At 37.6% G+C, this 13,749-nt stretch overlaps 1 protein-coding gene across 2 annotated transcripts in view; it reads left to right on the plus strand.

Annotated features, from left to right (window-relative positions):
* The window catches only part of LOC122968230 (splicing factor SWAP), a 64,439-nt gene that overhangs the window by 7,063 nt on the left and 43,627 nt on the right, over nucleotides 1-13,749 (plus strand). For both annotated transcript variants that reach the window (XM_044333258.1, XM_044333259.1), the window contains 4 exons: nucleotides 190-266; nucleotides 3,668-3,893; nucleotides 4,140-4,240; nucleotides 6,795-6,945. In XM_044333258.1, the coding sequence (XP_044189193.1) occupies nucleotides 190-266; nucleotides 3,668-3,893; nucleotides 4,140-4,240; nucleotides 6,795-6,945 (555 nt within the window). The remainder of the gene's footprint in view (nucleotides 1-189; nucleotides 267-3,667; nucleotides 3,894-4,139; nucleotides 4,241-6,794; nucleotides 6,946-13,749) is intronic.

Here is a 13,749-nt window from a genome sequence, read left to right on the forward strand (position 1 = left end):
CTCCTGATATATTTGTGTAGTGGGTATAATGGTGGAGGGCTTGTGGTTCAAAACATTTTAGGAACTCTAAATTAATTTTACTGCTCAACTGGGTATATATCCAGCAGAGCATATTTAGTTTTTTGTTACAAATTACCAACAAGAATTAATCAAATTATTTTTGTCCAAAAAATCTCTTGACATGCATAGAAGAGGCAGAGCCTGAGGAGAGCGAGGAGCCCTTTGTTGCTCCCCCAGGGCTTGCTATCCCCCCTGACGTGGAACTGGTAAGTATTAATTATCCCATCGACTTACTGCTGTTGATACACCATCTTCTTTATATATACAGTATAGTGTATATAAACAACACATAGACATGCATGTAATCCAATACAAAGAGTATTTAATAAATACCACCTTTGTGTCACTTTATTTGTTCAGATGTTATGTAATAGTCTATAAAATGTTAGAAAATTATGAAAAATGCCCATCAGAGTTTCCCAGAACTCAAAGTTCCGTCTTCATATTGCTTGTTTTATCTGACCAACAGCCTAAACTCCAAATATATTCAATTAACTATCAAAGAAGACTAAGAAAAACATCAGATATTAGCATTTGAGAAGCAGGAACAAGAGAAATGTTTTGTATGTATTTTTTGCTTAAACAAAGTTTCAGTTCAGCCTTTCTAGAAACACCTGAAACTGTAGATGGATGCTTTGTCTCAGGAAATTGATTAGCAAAGGCGGTAAGCCACCCAGATCCTGACACATCTCATCTTGTGATTAATTTAGCCTGTAGATGACGGCCTAATCAATAGCCATTCGAGGATTTGTTAAATAACACCTCTTTTACCCTTAAGGTAAAACGTTTTTTCATAATGTGCATTTCGTGTAAGCTTGTTCATTTTTATGATGTTAATCCACCTCTGCTTCATAACGGCACATACTGCATGTGTTGTATTTGAAATTGTAAATCAATACATAAAGGTAATGCTCCACATTCACATGACATCCAATGATGACAACAGGGTGGTAATAGGCTGAAAAATTTAAAATGCATTGCCGTTGCTTTGTTCTATCTGATGATGTTGTGTCAGATAATCATCCCTCAGGACCTGGCCAGTCCACAACCAGAACCCTCAAGGACCAGCTGCTACGTTCTTATGCATGAGTAGAAAGACAAGCTTTAATGTTGCCAGGACATTGTGAATATTTAGTATATACCATGCTGGGTATAAAGCAGCCAAAACACCCCTGTGTATACATATAGAGGAAAACATAGCTGCAGTATATGCATATAATATTAGTCCCCACTCCCTGGATTTTAGAGAAATGGTCTTGTCTTTGAATAAATTTCAGTGCAGTGTGTTCATCATGATTATTGTGTTAGACTATTCTCATGGCATTTTTTTCTTTTTATTCAATAGTTATAGTCAGGCAGTGTGAGGAGAGAGTAGGGGGATGACTTACATCAAAGGTTCTTGGCCAGAATCTAACTGGGACTGCTCAGTTACCAGAATACAAACATTTATAATTTTAATGCACTTTACAAGACAGAAACAGTTTATTTTGGATACTGTTTGTATTAAACTAATATTTTTTCAATATATTTAAATTTTTTCAATAATATTTTGTATTCTAAAGGAATTTGTCTTTACTAGATAGCTGACAGTGGTCATGGCATGTAATACTATATGTTTAAACAGGCGACTGATGTGCAACAGAGGTCCCAGATCAGACTTGGACCCAGTTTGTCACAATTAGATGGCAAGTACCTTAGCTGACAAGATGACTCTTCTTGTCTGTACTTACATGAGATAACTTTACATTTTACTTTTTGTGTGCTGGCATGCTTCATGACTGTTGCACGTTACTTATTTATTGCTTTGAATCTTTGAGTTGTATGTATGGGGGAGGATGTTTTACTGGTGTATGTCACTTAAACATAAAATAAGTATTGCACACCCCCTTTTTCCCTAATGGCTAAGTTCTTAAATCAGAGTGTGAAGGGTCCTTGTATGTCAGGAAGTCCTTGGCAGCTTAGAATGCAATAATGGTCTGTTAGTGCTGGACAATGGCATCTTTTTGGCCAGTGTCTTGAAAGTTAGTATTTATTATGACTTTCATCTCAATGAGATATATGTGTGTTCAATTGCAGATTGCTGCACTTCTCTGTACTCTCTTGGTAATGACAATGATTAATCATTGAAAGCACACAAGGGTAACAATAATGAATGAATAATGGACCATTTCTTGTTCCACTAATTTCCACCCCATGTGTGTTTTCGGAATTAATGTCATCACAATGAACATGAGTGCTTGCCATGAAAGTGCTTTGGAGACAAAATGGCTTGTGTCCTTGACATGAAGAAGTTATTCAAAAACTGCGCATTGAATCTTGATGTTACATACAGCAGTCAGGGTCACTCACTCTTATCTAAGGTACTGGTGTTTATTTTTCACTGTTTTGGCCTGAGTTTCAAGAGTGTTCCTATAAGAAATATAAACCTGCTCTGCAAATTAAAAATTGGGATGTACAGTATATCGGTACATACAGTATATAATAGTATATCGATAAATAAGAAAGTTAGATTATTGTTATTTGTCCTATAACGGAATTTCAGCTGATATTTACATCCGATTATGTGGAGACATGGCTGCACCACTCGAAACTTGATTCAATGGGATTTTTTCAAGGCCAGATCATCTGTCTGTGTCATTGCCTTTGTTTGCTTGAGGGCAAACTCATAAGTTTGTGGGAGCTGAGCTCCCCACACACAGCAAACAGAAGTGTAAACTCAGAGCAGACTTCATTATGTTTTACTTGAGTTGATGACAGCAATGCTCATTATCCATAAGTGCAACAAAATCCACCAGTTAAGGAGACACTACAAGCAATTTATCAAAAAGTTGAACGAGCAGAGCATAAACTTGGAGAAAGGCAACGTCCTTTATCACTATACCTGATTATTAGTATTCATCCACAGCTGGTTTATTTAACACACCCATACAGAGCTTGCTATGCCAATAGTGAATTCTTGTGGACAAACTAAAAAGCTAAATATATATAAAACAGTGGCGAAAAAGTAGGCACAAATCTTAAAATTAGTTGAATTCTTGTAGACTGAAGCCAACCAGCTCCTACCAGCTGTGAGTCTCTTTTTCACGTCAGCAGCAGAGGGAGGCTGCATGATGCCACAAGGCTGTTTGCCATTTTATCGTAAAAGACCTGCACACTTTGTAAACAGTGGAGTCTAAAAGCTTTAGGTAGCCATTAATCAGTCCAACAGTATGTAAAGTGATACTAATGGTTTTTGTAGCCTTTATGTATATGCTCACTAATAAGGAGATAAGGTCTGGCATTAATAAGTTTACATATTAAAGTAATTACCTAAGGTTATTACAAACAAGTATACCAATTAATTCATTTTTTCCTCATTCTAGGGATGGTGAAGGTTCCAAACATTGGTTTTTTATTAGAAAAGTAAACTTCAATCTGAAAATATAAACTTTATTTAGTTCTCACATTTTTGCTTTTGCAAGAATAATATTGGTTTTCGTATCTGTGTCAGCCACAACAAACAGATACTGGTTATCTTTATCTTTAAACTTTGTAGTCATGGAATCAGTTTATAGTGAATTATATCTTTTAAGTTTAAATGTGTGTTCTTTTTTGGACTCCTTTGTAGCCGGCAACCATCAAGACCCATAACATCATTGAGAGGACAGCCAACTTTGTATGTCAGCAGGGGGCTCAGTTTGAAATAGTGCTGAAAGCAAAGCAGGCCGGCAACTCCCAGTTTGACTTTCTTCGTTTTGACCATTACCTGAACCCTTATTACAAACACATCCTGCGGGCCATGAAGGAAGGTCGATACAACCTTGTCTCCGCCAGCAAGCAAGAGCAGTCGCAGGGTGAGTAATAGAAAGCAACTCCTTGAATCTATAGATTGTGTTGTCATTATGTGCTCACACTGACATATCATTCACTGAACTTAGAAGTGTCATTACCTGTAATTAATGCATGCATATCAGATCTGTAATACAATAGAAATCGAACAGAAGAATACAATAGGAGACATTTTGCATTATTTATAATGTTAAGCATTTGCTCATACATATATTCAATGCTTTCTCTTTTTTGTTGCTATCTTGCTGTAGAATCCCATTCTGATGATTCAGATGAGGATGGGGATGGCAGTTACCTCCATCCCAGTCTGTTTGCCCCTAAAAGGAGCTCTCGCCTGGAGGAGCTGATGAAGGTAATGCAAATAGAATGTAGGCCACCCAGCATGGAGCTTTATCTGTTTGATACAGTTGCTACGTTACATAGGCAGTTTATCTAAAGCAGTCAAACCGAAAAAGGCTTTATAGCATCCCTTAGTTGGTATTCAGTGCATCCTAGATAAGTGCCTTCTCCAAGAGCGCCATGAAAGTTTCTGAGAGAAGTAAGACTTATTCCTTCCTCCATCCTCATTTATAAAATCTGGTCAGGGGTTCAAACCGGTGAACTTCTCGTCACAACGCTACAATTGTAACTGGTAGGCTGCCACTGTGCCATCTGAATTATATTTACATCCTATTAGTGCTGTGCATTTCTGTTACACTCTGCTCAGTGTCTTGATCCTGTTACTGCAGTCTGTAATAACTATATCCTGTTTGCCTGTCTCCATGCTATTACAGCTTTTTGTTAATGCTTTCATGTGCCTTGTCAGGACAGCCATTAGACTTTGACAGAGCAGCAAGAATGGAAGAATGGAAGGGATTTTTTTTTTTTTTTTAAACATAATGAGCCCCTTTTAGTAGCAAGCTATGTAACACTTGCCTCCCATCAAGAGGGATTTCCTTTTCAAATCAGTCACACAAATTCTCTTCTAAGGACTCATATTTCATATTTTAGACTCAGGCTACTTTATTGTCCATTAAATTTACATAAAGTGGAAATTTGTCTTTGGCACTGCAATATAAGACAACACACATCATACATAACAATACACAATAATTATACATTAAAGGTAGGATAAAATCTTAAAGTGACTAAGTGGCAAGTGGCAGTAAAAAAAGTAATGAGTAGATAGTTCTATATGTAGTCTGTGATAACCATCACAGCAATGCATATGACACAGCAGCACTTAACAATAAATAGATGAATGTACATTAAAAGAAGTGATGGTGTTTGTTGCAGAATGTCTTAAAGAGCAACCTTATAACAATAATAATAATAATCATAATAAAATAAGGGAGTGTGTGGGTGGAGGGCGGGGGGCAGGCAAGACCTATTTAAACAGGTCCTTATTGAGGATGGTCACAGCTGATGGAATGAAGGATTTCCTGTAATTGTTCTTCCTGGCCACTTTCATTGATGGCAGCAAATGAAATACTTAGTGGAGAGGATGGGTGGGGTCATTGCCTTTTTGGTTATTGGATCATGAAAATAAATACTGGAGTTGGACATATTTGACTCCAGTGATCTTGCAGGCCTGACTGAAGACCTCATTGATGACCTGTGTCAGTTTGTTCTTTTGTTTTATTGAGAGATTTCCATACCATGTGAGAAACTCTCAGTTAGTGATTTGTAAACCATGGACAGGGTGAGCTTGCTGGTGTTAAAGCTCCTCAGTTTCCTGAGAATAGCGAAGCACTGTCTTGCTTTCTTGTAGATACAGTTGACATTGTCCTGAAAGGTGAGTTTATTTTCTATTACTATTCCTAGCTAAGTGAAGTGGGTGACCTGCTCCACTTCTTGGCCCTTCGTACTGATTGGCTTGTAGGACCTGTGCTGCCTGCTCCCCTCTCCTCTCCTGCCTCCTAGACACAGCTCCTTGGTCTTGGTGACATTAAGGTCTAAAAAGCTGTTGTCAAACCAGGAGGCGAGGCTGTTAATGCACTGGCAGTAGCAGGCGCTGTTCATAATCGGCTGGTAGGCGACCAGGGCCATGTCATCCACATACTTAATAAGGGAGGTCACAGCTGTTACGCTACACTTCATTTGTGTATATTGAGAACAACAGGGGCAATAGTACACATCCCTGAGGGACACCTGTATTCAGGACAAGGCAGTCATAAAAGGTGTTGTTGATGCAGACATGCTGAGGTTCTCTCAGGAATTCCCTGATCCAAACAACCAAACTGCTGGTGACATTCAGGTCACTTTAAGAGAAGGTGGGGCTAGGTTTGTATTAAAAGCAGAGGAGAAATCCATAAAAAGAATGTAGACATAAGTGTTGGCTTTGTCTAGATGACAAAGCCAACACTCCAAGAGAGTGTGGCATCTTCAACATCTCGATTAGCTCAGTAGGCAAATTGCACGGGCCCCATAAACTCAGCTGTTTGAGATAAGAGTTCTTTACATATTAGATGCTTCATACGTTAGCTAAGTAGAAGTGTGAGAGCAATGAGTCTGAAGTCATTAAGAGATTTGGCACGAGATGTTTTTGGTACTGGGATGATGGTCGCTCTCTTCCCGGGCTGGAGTACAAAGCTTGATTTGAGGAATATTTGGAGCCGTTTTATAGGCTTAACACTTGAATTCTGTTGATCTCTTATATAGCACTGAGGAAGATTACTGTATAAGATTACTTGCAGATTAATGCTCAAATATTGCCCTGCCTTCAAATACTTGCTAATGCTGATTTCATGGTTTCTGACTTCAGAGAGCCTTGAATAATTGGCATATGTATTATATTATTACTTAAAACGGTCCTTTCTTCTACATTATTCATAAGGGATGTCTAAATGGCTAAATCATTCCTTTACTCAAACAAAAAATATATGATTGTGTGACAGATTAATCAAACTGGCCTTGCTCTTTTATAGCCGCTACAAGTAATGGACCCAGACCACCCACTGGCAGCACTCGTACGAAAAGCCAAACAGGAAAGAAATGGCACTACAACAATGGCCACCAAACCAGAGGAAGTGGCAGACCCAGCGGCATCCAGCACACCAGCGCAGTACACTACTGATCGTCAGTATATATATTTTTTCTTTCTTTTTTACAGCAAAAAACACAACACATCTGAAATGTATTTAGACTTTAATAGCGTTCACATGTTAAGTCTAGTTTAATTTATTCTTTTCTGTCTTTTTCACTTCCTTCTGTTTTTATCTCTGCCAGGGAAGCTATTGTTGGTCTGTTGCTGTGCATAGAAATTGTTTGATTTAAAAACATATATATAAAGCTTCCATGTCTTACTGTACAGGTGTGAAAACTGCTTTATGGGAGTACTGTTGACCGAAGGAAAGTAGCCTTTGATTTCCACTATTCTGACCATTTGTCTACTTATGGTATTCTGCTACTGCTGGTTGGTCAATACAACTCCTCACTACTTAATGCTGACCATAGTCTGAAATTGATGGGAAGGGATTTTCAATGCCTTTCAGCAAACATATTGAGCTTAGATGTGTTTGGCAAACCCGACCTCTTTAATACCAGAGGACCTGACCTGACCCAGCTTGCAGGTCCACACTTTCTAGTCCACCTGATTGTAGGTCAGGTCACTCTTGAATTGCTGTATCCTTGGTGTGTGCCAAAAAAATCTGTTAGACCTGACAGTACTTGAGAGGGTTTAATAACATGAGCAACACTCTAGTAAGGGGACCAAAACATAACAAGTTTATAAGTTACGTTTTTTTAATAAGTGACTTGAATGTTGCTTTGTGTAAGAAATTGTGCATATTATACGAAAGGGATAGTTCAGATTTCTTTTAGGTTTTATAAACCTAAATTGGTATCAGGTACGTACCGCTATTGATTATTTAGATAAAGTAAGACAATGGCAGTGAAATGTTTCTCCACTGTGATAAGTATAGAGAAGAAAAACAAATGTACAAACAAATGTAACAACATACACCAAAATTTAAAAAATATATATTTTGACGTACATTTACATAATTAATCTACATATTTTGTTAATTCATGGACATAAGACCAAACAAGGCAGCTTTATAACAAGCTCGACAAATTGCACCAATACCCAGTCTAGTCCCATTAAAGAATCACTCTCTCATAAGCAAATAGACAGAAAATTAGAAACATATAACACTATATAAAAGCAAAGCAAAACTCATCCACAGCTCCAAAACAATAATAAATGCTTAGAACAAAAAAGTCAGTTGCTTTAAAAAGTGATTTTAAAGTATAATGCACCAGGAGTCACCAAAGTCAGAAATTTCAAATCCAGCACAGAGAGGGTTTAAATATCTGTTCAGAATTACATATCAGTTCTTTTGGATGCTTGTTGTATTAAATTGCACTCACTTTTACCAGCTGAAATTTACCTGAATTTAACAATGTACCCTAATAACTAGAGGTGTAACGATTCTCTTGATCCACGGGTCCGTTCAGACCCAGATTTCTGAACCACGATTCGGTGCGGGGGGGGGGGACCGCAACACGAAAGACAGAACTGTGTCTTGAGACTGTGTACGTTTGTGTTGTGGTTTCAGTTTCAATTTCAGATCCATTACACCCCTACTAATAACCACTAGATCCACAACTACTTTCTGCCATTATTAACCCTATTATGAAGAGCTACTTTAGAAAATCAGTTTTACAGTATTGAGGCTACTGTTATGCCTCTATTCCCATGCCAGTATATGATAACATATTGATGAAATGGCCTCCAAGATGACATTTATAAATTAATTGAAGATAACATTTTTTTCAAGAATGAAACAAAACGATAGCACTTCTATTAAATTTAAAAAAAAAATCCTGGCTTGTGTATGTACTGTATTCAAGGCCATATGCCTATCCCATTCATGATGAGTCATATCCACCTCCACAACAGGTTATCACATTGCCGCTACAGTACATTTCCCATATATGTGTTCATGTTCCTCCAGAACAGTTGCATAAATGAACCTCTCGGCAAGAATCAGACAAAAGATCTGCACACTGTACTAATGTACCCAGCAATTTTAACTGAGCAACGTTTCAATCTAACAGAGATCTTCATCAGGCATTGTCAAATCACCATCACAAAGCAGAACAAGCAATATATAGACACAAGCACATTCATCACTCAGGTGATTGTGATCTGCATGATTGAGAGTCAGTCTACTCTCAAAATGGACCAATCAGAGCAGAGCCGGGCAACACTGTCTGATATTTCCACATGGGAGACAGAGTATGCCTTTATGAAAAGGGCAGAAAAAAATTAGAAACATCAAGATCGATATTGTACAAGCATATATTCAATACAACACATCAGAAGTTGAGTCAAATATATATCATAAATCACATAAATCATCCTCAAAAAAAAACAATTATAAAAACTATTATGTAGAAAAATACAAATATAGAAAAATAGAAAACAGTATACATTACTCATTCCAATTTTTTTTAGGAATACAGACAAGTTCAGCCTTGCAATTACAAGGTTGCATCAACAGATATAAAGTTTTGGAAGAGAAAGTCATATTCATTAAGTTGTCTGTGAAAGTAAAGTAGGGTCTGTCAATCATACTGTTTTGTTATGTTTTTTTTAACTGTAAGCACTTACAAAAAAGGTTTAAGATCAAAATCTAAATTTAAACCCTTAGGGGAAAGATTATAAAAGGTAAAAATACGGAATGCCTCTCTTTTCAAAAGGATGTCAGGGTTTTCCCTGGAGTTTTTTGAGACAAAGGTGGCAAAGGTTGCAGAAGGTGCATGGTGAGGCATACACAGTTTTTATGTGCACCTTTAGAGTGTTGTGTGCTTATGTGAAAAAAAATCATGATTTGACAGACAAAATTGTCCATAGGGATTTAAGTGTTATACCAAGATGGAACAAAAAGATGAAAAATAAAGGTTGTGACAAATGACAGTGTTTATTTTGTAGGTCTGGGATGATATGCTTATCTTCTGATTCGATACTATCATGATACCTGGGTGCCAATTTGATTCAGAATCGATTCTCTATTCAAAACCGATTCTTTATTAATTGAATGACTAGAAAAGGGAAAACTATTTTCATTCTCCAGTATACTGTGTGCCAAACTATTCAATGGTGTCCTTATTCCACTAAAATACAATATGAAACAAAACTGGCAGATAACAAAAATGGTCCGCAGCCTTTTTATTTTAAAAAGTTAACTATATTAATGAATGAATGAATGAATTTTAATTTTGCCTGTATGAGAATTACAAAATAAGGGGGAGGTGGAGTGCTCCGCTGTGTTGTTATTAACGTCATGTCTCTAGCAGCGGAGAGCAGCCTCTCTGCTGCACTGTTAGCTCTGAAGAAAGCCATCGTTGTACAAAAGGCTGAGCAGGCGCAGGGTTTTTGAGGTGAAACAGATAGAGCACTGAGTAATTTTCTTCTCCTCAGAGTTGGTTTAATTTGTTTAATACTGCAGTGTGTGTTGGTCAGCTGGTCTCGTTTGTTAATGCTGATCGCTGCTCCGCTCCGCTAACGTTAGTCTCTGAGTGGCGGTGTAGAAATTCACAATATACTTCATGTTAGTCTCGCAAAGGTAATTCTTTAGTCATTAATTCAAAAATGCTTGCAACAGCTGCATTTTTGTTGAAGATGAACTACAAGATAACTTTAGCGTGTGCGCGTTGTAGACAGTCCGAGTGTCTCGCTGCCCTCGCAGTTCAGTTCTGCTTTTTTTCATTCAGTCAACATCACATGCCAAAACTTTCAACAAAGGCTTTTGAGTTTAATAGGCAGGGAAAACACTGGATGTGGTTGATGTCCACCCCCCTTCAGGGGCTTTGAGGTGTTCAATCTCAGTGTATCTCAGTATGATTGGATTGTGTTTGAATGAACTGAAATGCACAGCCACAGGGTTCTTTTGATCGTTAGTATGTATGCTATTTCTATGCTCTGAAATACGGGTCTTGAGACAGCGTGTTGTTTTTCCTATGTAATTACCATCTGGAATGGCAGATAAGAAGTGAGTGGAAATTTTTACCGGAATGCAGATGAGTGAGTGACATTTGGAAGTGAAAGAGGAAGAGAAGGATTGATTCAGGTAATGGAAGCTCCCTCTCCCCCATACTCAATACTCTCTCCCCCATACCCAATACTCTCTGTGGGACGGGTGGGGGGGGGGAATCAAGAGATTGTCCAGCAACATGGGCATGTTTTGAAATCTGATCCTAATCTTATATCAGTCTTTAAAGATTCCCCACGCATTGTTCACAAACGTGCTTCAAACATTCGTGATCTCGTAGTCATAGCCAACCTCCCACCAGAATGACCTACTCCCCTCTTATCTGCCATTCCAGATAGTAATTACAAGTGTGCACAGCGCGCACAATGTAATTTCACTTTAAAATGTCACTTATTTACTCATCTGCATTCCGGTAAAAAATTCATCATCAAGGGTAACATTACTTGTAACACAAAAGACGTCATCTACACAATCAAATGTCCCTGTGGCTTGGCTTACATTAGAAAAACAACACGCTGTCTCAAGACCCGTATTTCAGAGCATAGAAGTAGCATACAAACTAACAATCAAAAGAACCCTGTGGCTGTGCATTTCATTCATCTACATTGAGATACACTGGGATTGGACACATGAAAAGCCCCAGAAGGGGAGGGGACATCAACAGCATCCTTTTGAAAAGAGAGGCATTCTATATTTTACCCTTTATACTCTATTACCTAAAGGCTTAAATTTAGATTTTGACCCTATACCTTTTTTGTAAGTAGTTATAGTTGAAAAAACAGAACAAGCTTTCTAAGTATGATTGACAGACCCTACTTTACTTCTACAGACATCTTAATGAATATGGCTATCTCTCCCAAAAGTTTATATCTGTTGATATAACCTCCCTTTTCATTTGGTCCTTTTTTTGTTTGTGTTGTCTTTCCTGTTGTAGGTATCAATACAAATTCTGGCCAGTTGCCAGGCTGAACTTGCCTGTATTCTTAAAAAAAAGAAAAAATGAGGGGAGAGAGTAATATATTACTATTCTACTATTTTTCAATATTTCTATTTTGCTGTGTATTTTTCTATATAGTTGTTTTTATGATAATTGTTTTTTTCTGCATTATTTATGTGATTTATGATATATACTTGACTCAACTTCTGATGTGTTGTATTGAATATATGCCTGTGCAATATCGATCTTGATGTTTCTAGTTGTTTTACCCTTTTCATAGATGCATACTCTGTCCCCCATGTGGGAATATTAGACAGTGTTGTCTAGCTCTGCTCTGATTGGTCCAGCTTTAGTTTGATTTTTGATCCAGCACCTGTAGAAGTTTTTTGGATGTGCATACCCTACACCCTGCCTGTCGTAAATAAACCTATGGCCATTGGCCCCTCTGACCCATGAATGTTAACTTATCCATTACTGCAATTTATTCATCCCTGAAACATGTGTAGGACAACCTCCCTTGACCTGATATTTGCTTTAGAAATAGGGCTGTTGATGTTAGAAAATTGGTTTTGGATGACTAGCTGCTTAATGCTGTTGATATGCATTGTTCTTCAAAATGGGGGCATGTAGCTATGCTTGGCTCGGTCCTACGATAAAGCCCTCTCATGTCTTTTGAACATTTTTTTTTTGTTTTTGCCACTTATTATGTTAATTCAGGGCTTGGATTACCTCTTTTGTTTGGTATATGTAATCACCCCTTCTGACCCTGATAGTTGAAAATATCTTGAAAAGCTAACAATAAGAGAAACTCCAAGAAAAAAACAGCTACCCTCAACATAAAATTCAATATATCAGTGGGATGAGCAACCATGCACTGTATCTATCTGACCATCCTCTGTCTGGCCAACCATCCAGCTGAATTTCCTTTTTGGCTCTCCGCCTACACATCATCTCAAGTCTTTATCTCAACTATAACACATGTCAAGTTTGTAGGAGGACAAGGAGAGCTTGTGCTTTGGTTTTCCATTTTCTTGACTAGAGAAAATTGGATGTGTCATTAAAGTCAACCAGCTCAGTGAGTAATGTGTTAATATCACACTGTCCCCTCTTTGACACCGACCATTTATTTTGTCCCTGTCCCCGTATGGCTTCCCTCCTCCCTCCTTTCTTCCTCCCTTCAATAAATGATCTAACACAAACTCACTGATAAGGCAGATGACCTTTTTTGTACACAGGTCACATGATGATTTATAGTCTTTTCCTTCAGCTAAATTAAATTAATTACTGTGACTGACATATTAAACAGAACAGTATAACATGAAAGTGAACAGGAGCAAAGTACATGAAACAATTGCAACACACAAATCAAGCTTCAGCTTCGGCAGATCACAGCCGTACAAAGAAAGACTATATAAAAGGCTATATCTTTGTCCAGCTTTTCCTGCCTTGAAAATGTAATATTAACACAGTTACTGAGTGCAAATGTGGCATTTGTGTTGTTTATAGCCTCACCTAACAAGTCTGGTTTGACAGCTTCAATTTCTAGTGGCAGATAACATTTTTTTCTGACCTGTTGATGCTCTTGAAATAGAAAGTTTTTTAATGCCAATGATTTAGTAAAATGTATTTTAACGGTTATGAATTCACAACAGTTTCACATAAAATCTAAACATTTGTTTCTCTGTGCTTCCCACTTTTCAACTTAACTGTACAGAAAATGGACAAAATAGCCATACCCCTCCTGATTGGATAAAGTGGATAAAGTCATTTTCTGTTTACTGCAGAGTGGAGGCACTGGGAGACCCATGTTACTGACCAAACACACTATATCAGTGATGGCTGTCGGAATTTAGAGCTATTTAATACTTATTTTAACAAAAAACTTTGCTTATAGCACTTTTAAGGTCACTGTAGGATTGTATAAACAAAAAAACTCAACAAAAACTG

The sequence above is a fragment of the Thunnus albacares genome, chromosome 18 (assembly GCF_914725855.1).
Source record: "Thunnus albacares chromosome 18, fThuAlb1.1, whole genome shotgun sequence".
Lineage (NCBI taxonomy): Eukaryota > Metazoa > Chordata > Actinopteri > Scombriformes > Scombridae > Thunnus > Thunnus albacares.